The sequence below is a fragment of the Dermacentor albipictus genome, chromosome 8 (assembly GCF_038994185.2).
Source record: "Dermacentor albipictus isolate Rhodes 1998 colony chromosome 8, USDA_Dalb.pri_finalv2, whole genome shotgun sequence".
Lineage (NCBI taxonomy): Eukaryota > Metazoa > Arthropoda > Arachnida > Ixodida > Ixodidae > Dermacentor > Dermacentor albipictus.
In genome coordinates this window covers 127662630-127669997 of record NC_091828.1, presented here as the reverse complement: position 1 = coordinate 127669997, position 7368 = coordinate 127662630, and the positions used below count along the sequence as shown (strand labels likewise).

Below are 7368 nucleotides of genomic sequence, written 5' to 3'. Positions count from 1 at the left end.
ACAAAAGGCGCCCTTACTTTGCACAGCGATTTGGAAATGTGTATGCACCCAACATCGACGTCATGCCGACGCGCACCACTTCTGCGTTTTCGAGCTCGAGAGCAGTGTGTCGACGTGGTGTCCAAGGCCAAACAGACATCCGACTTTGCCAGAAGGCGTACACACAACTTAAAGAATCGCTACATACGACACACCCTGCAATATGCATGATCCGTGTCGGCACCATATGCAGTCGGCGCTGTGCTACCACGACTCTTCGAAACCGACAGTCCAAATGAGGCGACATGTCGTGCTGTTTCGTGGATGCAGCACAGTTCGTTCGAAGCTTCTGTAGCTTCGTAACGGCAGCGTTATATTCGTACTCGCCGATATTACACAGTGACCCAATATGCAGTCGGCGCTGTGCTACCACGACTCTTCGAAACCGACAGTCCAAATGATGCGACATGTCGTGCTGTTTCGTGGATGCAGCACAGTTCGTTCGAAGCTTCTGTAGCTTTGTAACGGCAACGTTATTCGTACTCGCCGATATTACACAGTGATTTGTACACACCACACAGCCACAAGGAATCGCAACGGTCCTCCCACTGCGTGCACGCGTGTAGGCGCCGACAGTCATTTTCGATTTTAAAACGCTGCACAAAATAAATGCTTTATTTATTTAGGCGTAGTGTATTTAACAACAAAACGATAACGTTAGCATTTCATCTATTTTTTTCTAAGTTTTCGTTTTGTGACGTCATCATGCGTGGCAGCAGCGGACTCCACTTGGGGTCGTCTGCTGCCACGTGCGTGCACCCAGCGCCGGCCTATGGCATTTCGCTCCTACCACGTGCGTGTCAGCAGTTTACGCCTTAAAACTTTGTGGCCATGATGATTTGATATTTCTCTGCTAGGGGCGCTAGACGCAGCTAAAATATTTTATTTTTAATTTTAGGTAATGTAAGCAACGAACATATTTAACACATACATTTTTGCAAAACAAACAGCTTATATTTTCAGTGGACTTTGCGTCAAAGTTTTGAGATCCCACTGCCGCTTCTACACGGAGCAGGCAACTCGCACGAAGCATAGCCTCCGAGCTTTAGCGCTGCGGAGACTGCCGCGCCGCCGCTACCGCCGCTTTCACAACTTCGGTAAAACTGTTGGTCCTGTTCGTTGGCGGGCGCGCAACCGACCGCCGTGCCGCCGTTGCCGTCGCTCAAAAAAATGTCTGTTGCGTTAGGCCTCTCTGCGCGGGCTTCATCATTCAGCGGCTAGCTAGCGCGGTAAACGCTGTAATTCCGATCAGGCTTGCGCCGCTCGTCTCCCCATCTTCAGCGCACCTTCGGACGTCGTCTACGGCGGCGGGGAACGGCGCCATGTCTTCGGACGGGCTCGACGACTTGGACGGTTTGCCGCCGGCGGCAGACATCCAGCAGAATGGCGAAGCCGGCGGCGGCGCGAACAAAGGAGCCAAGGCGAGGCTCTCGGTGGAGCGCATCTACCAGAAGAAGAGTCAGCTGGAGCATATACTGCTCCGGCCGGACACTTACATTGGCTCGGTCGAGCCAGTGACGCAGAACATGTGGGTCTACGATGGCGAAGAAAACGGCGGCATGAAGAACCGCAGCATCACGTTCGTGCCCGGCCTGTACAAGATATTCGACGAGATACTGGTGAACGCCGCGGACAACAAGCAGCGGGACAAGACCATGGACTGTATCAAGATCGAAATCGACGCCGATCAGAACCGCATCTCTGTGTGGAACAACGGCAAGGGCATCCCTGTCGTCGAGCACAAGGTGGAGAAGATGTTCGTGCCGACGCTCATCTTCGGCCACTTGCTCACCTCGTCCAACTACAACGATGAGGAGAAAAAAGTCACCGGCGGCCGCAACGGCTACGGCGCCAAACTGTGCAACATATTCAGCACCAAGTTCATCGTGGAGACTTACTCGCGAAGCGAAAAGAAGACCTTCAAGCAGGTGAGGGCTAGGTATTTAAGACGTGCCAATAGCACCGTGATTAAACTAGGGCGCCAAGCTGAAAGTGGGACCGAAGCGTTTTAGAGCTCCAAGTGAATAGCAGTCAAGCAACAAACCCTGAAATGAAGAACTGACTGTAGGTGCAATGGACTCTTACAGGAAGTGTCAGCAGAGAAATGTTATCGTTTTTAAGCAGTAAACAGCCAAATCAGTGCATGGCCAAGTGCATCTCGTTTGGCGCGTGAGTTGCGTTGCTAAATTGAGAATGCGCTTTGACTTATCGGTTTAGTTGTTTATATGTTATAATATGTGATCATGAAAATTTGTTGTAAGCAGCACCACATGTGGCAAGTTGCTGTGTACTTTGTAGTCACAAAAGTGCCTGCAGCTTTGCGAAATGTCAAAGACGTACACAAGATAAACGCTATTTCTGAAGCGCCCCACCCTTGCCATTCTACGTGGATGAGAAGTATTATCATCTGCAGTGTTACTGACTATAAAAGTATTATCGGTATTTTCTCAAGCATAATTCAGCATTTGCTAACCAGGTCAAATTGAAACCATACATCTGATCAAGGGGCCCCTAATGAGATGAGGTTATTATGGAAGGCAAAAGTGTGTAACAGTAAGACTTGCAACATTGCATTGGTGTGTGACATGTTTTCTTTTACTCCTTGTGTGGTGTATGGAGTTTCTAGTATACATAGTCATCATTGTCGCTCTGTTGTTGAATGTATATGCGCACAAGGGAGTGGTCATGCAAGCTACCATGTACTCGTAAAAGGCAAGAAACCATTGGATACTATTTGGATATGAAAGAAAACAATCCAGTCTGTACATGGTTGACATGTCTAAAAAATATTAAGTGTTCCTTTAAATGTTAAGCTTGCTCCTCTAAATTTGCTGTTCAAGGCATGATTGGTTTCATGAGCTGAGTTTTGCAAATGCTTTTGTCATGGGCAGCAGCGTTTTGGTGAAACCATCTTGGCGCCAAGGCTGGCTTGACACTAGGCTTTTGCTGCTGTAAGCATTTTCTGTTTAGCACATGATGGCACACCATGTTCTGTACAAACATATATATGAAACTTCTTTGCTTTTTGCCATTCGGTCAGTATGCAGTGCCAAGTAGTGCCGGTAGTTGTGCTAGTAATGTCATGCTGCAAAAGTCCCAAATTAAAGGTGCTCTGAAGAATTATATTAACTTCAACTGTATTAGTAAATTACAATTCTGTAAAAGCAAAAGCCCCCCCCCCCTCCCCTTAAAAAAAAAGGAAGAGATGTATTCTTGAATGAATATCAGTCGAATCTTATTTACTGTTGCTTTTTAGTGTCTATGCACTTGAAAGCAGACTCCACCTGATATGAGCCAAATGTGTCGCTGCTTGTTGTTTATCCTAATCAACAGTAGTTGATTGGAGTAAACATTAGCACAGTTGCCATTGAAATAACATGTGCCAAGTAGCAGCCTGTGCAGCAGTTCTTTTGCTATTTCCTTTTTACACACCCTGAAAAAGAAAGCTTCATAAGACCACTTCCACACGTTGAATTTAGCCTATGTTTAGAGGAAAAGAGCTTAACTGCACAAGAGTAACACCACCATTAGTAACATTTGATTTGTGCTTTCTAGGAATATTAAGGAACTTCACTTGCTGAAAGTCTAGATCAGGTTTTTTTTCTTCAAGCTATTCATTCCCAGGGCCACATGCTGTATTTGTCAGAGCATGTGCATAGTTAATGCCTATGTTTTAGTATTCTCTACCTTGTATAGGCAGAAGTTTTTCATACTTTACCCACTTCTAGTAAGGTGCCCTGTATATGACTGTCTGAAGTGCTTTGTAAAAGCTAATCAGTTGATATTTTATTACACATTTGCAACTACATGCCTCCTTTCTGTGCAGGTATGGGAGGACAACATGAAGAAGACCACAGATCCCAAGATCAGGACGGAGCCCAAGGGTGATGACTTCACCAAGATTACCTTCCAGCCAGACTTGGCGAAGTTCAAGATGGAGAAACTGGATGCCGACACAGTCGCACTTCTCTCCCGCCGTGCTTATGATGTGGCTGGTTGCACACGTGGGGTCAAGGTAGTTGCTCTCTCTTTATTGCACTGTAAGCACAAGTCAATGGTAGTGTGAATATTTGAATGCAAATCGAATAGTCTATGCTGTTCGATTCATATTCATTTTGGTTCGAATATAAGTGATAACACTTTTTGGAGTCTACGGGGAGAAATCCAGGTGAAAGGGCTGACTATTTAGAATAAATCTGCTCTTAGGGAGCTGCAATTGTTGTGGAAAGGAGGACATATAATGTAGCTAACTTGTGCTCAGTAGTTTCCAGCCATTCAATAAGGATGTCTTGGCTTTTGGCAGCCTTAGTATTTGTTTTCTTAATTTAGCCAAAGAAATTTATTGCTTGTACATTCTTGTCGTGTCCACATCCCGTTAAAACCATTTCTGGTGCTGTATTTATTACACTTCGCTCTTCGTGCATCTAGTGACCTGTTCCATTGTTTCATTTCTGTCAGTTGTCGCACTATGGCTGTTACGATCACCGGTCAGTTGCTTCTCATTTATGAGCTCCCCAGTTGCCCGGTATAAGAAGAGCTTAACCACGGACCAGCTCCAAGTCTCCTGTTCAAATGCATGTGAAATCAAGAAACACTCTCATTACACAAGTGCTGATCTGATCTGAATACAATTGTGTTTGAGCAAGTTGAATTCTACTGACTGTTGGAAGCAGAATATTGCTTGAGGATTTCAAATGTTTAACAAAAATTGTCTTAAATTGGTCAGTAGGGGCTGTAATGTGGTCATTAAACCATTCTCAGTTTATCGCTATAACGGAGAGCAGAGTACTCTGGCCATTATGGTTAGTCACACACATGCAAACACACAAAAAAGAAAAACTGGTTCTCTCTGCACACATTTCACCTGAAACTTCAATTTGAAATCACTGCCTCTAAGCCCCTCTCACTAGCAACAACTGCAGTTTTGGCATGGCTTGTATGACGTCAAAAAGTGCAGGGCCATAGTGTAAAAAGAGTGGGGCTATATGGTATTATGCATTTCATGTTGTTTTCCTGTGCTCTACATGCTTTTCCCTCGTCTTTGAGTGCGCGATTTCGTCATGCTTGTACACATTACAGAATTGTCTAGTGAAGTTCTTTGGCACATTGTACTAAAGCTATGACCCCAAGTGAATAAGCAGTGTGACATGGTCATGTTCAGGTCTACCTGAATGGCAAGCGGCTGCCCGTGAAGGGCTTCAAGGACTATGTGCAGCTCTTCGTGAAAGACAAGGAGGACGAGGCAGGCAACCCGCTGACAGTGGTCTACGAGAGTGCTAACGACCGCTGGGAGGTGGCCGTCACGCTCAGCGAGGCTGGGGAGTTCCGCCAGATGAGTTTTGTCAACAGCATTGCCACAACAAAAGGTGGCAGCCACGTCGACTATGTGGCAGATCAGATTGTCAAGAAGGTTAGCCTTTACCACTTGGAGTGCTTAGTAGCGCCGAATCAAGGCCATATGACTTGCATGATGTAAAAGTACCAATTATACAGTCTAAACCTGCGATAACGAAATCCCGCTACTGCGAAATATTTTCGTATCCTGGGCAAATGCCCATAGGATTTAATGCATTTCGTACCTCTTGACAATGAAATGTCGCTGTACTACAGTCCCGCATCAACTAAATTTTCCTGAATGTAATCCCGTGTATTGCCTACTCAAGCAAGACTAGCAGGCTCCAAAATGTGCCCAAATGTGATTGCTTTGCACTAAAATTGCGTAAAATACCACCACATTACACTTGCACTTACACTTAAGTGCCTCCGTTTTTGTTCATAAAAACAACCAAGCGTCAGAAGCGATTGCGCCGGAAACACATCATGGCTGCCATCTTGTTTCTTGTTAGCCCGTTTGAAGCGGCGGCGTGCTGTTATTGTTTTACTCACCAAGTGCAGTGTGTAAGTGCGCCTCGGCGAGAAAAATGCAGCAAGAACAAGGACATTCATGTCCCACCTACGTGGAATTGTTTATGGTGATTAAAATGGTGGTCGCAGCATGGAGTGTCATGCATCAAGCCGTGATTGAGCGATCATCCGGAAATATACTTTTAAAAAATATTAATACTTTTTGGGGCTTATCTTGTCCCACAACAGTAGTCGTCATCTGTCTTGCTTGCATTTCCTTTCTTTAACACTGTGAGCCTGGTACTTCCAAGTCACGAACGGCTTGCGCGTTATCAGCGTGACACAGCATTCTCAACCGGAAAGTAGCGAGCGCCGAGTTTTCAAGAAAGGAAACAAGCAAGGCAGGTGACGATTATTGTTTTGGGACAATTATACACCTCAAAGGGCACAAACATTTTAAAAGTGTACGCATTCCTTGCTTCAAGAACGCTAGATTTAGTGCCACCCGACAGTCATCGCATGCGGATTGGTGCCGGACATAGATGTGTGCAAAGGGGCCGGTATCTCAATTAACTGCCTCCGGATATGCGAGATACGATCACTTTCGCGCTCAACACCAGACGTGTCGGCGCCGAAGTGCGAAAGCGACGCTGGAAAGATGCTGCTGTTTGCTTGGGGCATTGTGGCTCTGCGTCCGGTGGCTACAACTCAAATTAATTTTCTCTTTAGTACCGTATTTACTCGCGTAATGATCGCTCTCACATAATGATTGTACCCCTGAATTTAGTCGTCAAAATTAGATTTTTTTCTTTCCCGTGTAATTATCGCACCCCAAACTTGTTGCAGCGATATGTCGTGTGCCAGGGCTAGCTAATGATGATTGCGCTTACCATCTATCGAAGGCTGTCAAATGCTACGTGAACGACTCTTGAAGACATACCAAGCGGTCTGCACGCACCAAACATTCTTAAGCAGATGCCCCATTTCATTTCTTTCATCACTTTCCTTTCATGAAAGAAAAAAAAAAAGCTACAACGAAACTTGCCTTGGCCTAAAACTTGTAGGCTTTATAATGGTTTTGGCCAACAACAACAAAAAGACGCCTTTCGGTTCTTCTCATCTGCGCTCGTGGGCACGCAACAAATCGCGAGCGGCAGCTATAGTGGCCACATTTACACTGATACGTTATAAGTGTACCCTATTCATATGCAGACGCTTGTAACACAGCTAAGATATTCGCTCACCCTTAGTGGAAACGTGCCATATTAGGATAGCAGTGAAGACAAATGCCGCAGTTTCCACAGCATGCCCGCCATGTGCTTCTGTGTCACTGGCAGCTATGCGCGCCCATCTCTGTTTCTGTGCCCTCAAAGTGGACATGGCTATGTTATTGTTGCAAACTTGGCGATAGTAACAATATTATTCGTTACTGATATGGAAGAAACTCTTTCAATGCGGGTAATGTACTCACAAGAAGAACAAAAA

The 7368-nt window shown here is 45.5% G+C and overlaps 1 protein-coding gene across 1 annotated transcript in view; it reads left to right on the top strand.

Moving 5' to 3' along the window:
- The first annotated feature begins 1066 nt into the window (after positions 1–1066).
- Positions 1067–7368, top strand: part of LOC139049165 (DNA topoisomerase 2-alpha-like) — a 29464-nt gene continuing 23162 nt past the window's right edge. Inside the window, exons 1-3 of the mRNA XM_070524435.1 lie at positions 1067–1967; positions 3866–4054; positions 5201–5449. Of these exons, the coding sequence (XP_070380536.1) occupies positions 1362–1967; positions 3866–4054; positions 5201–5449 (1044 nt within the window). The 5' untranslated portion in view covers positions 1067–1361. The remainder of the gene's footprint in view (positions 1968–3865; positions 4055–5200; positions 5450–7368) is intronic.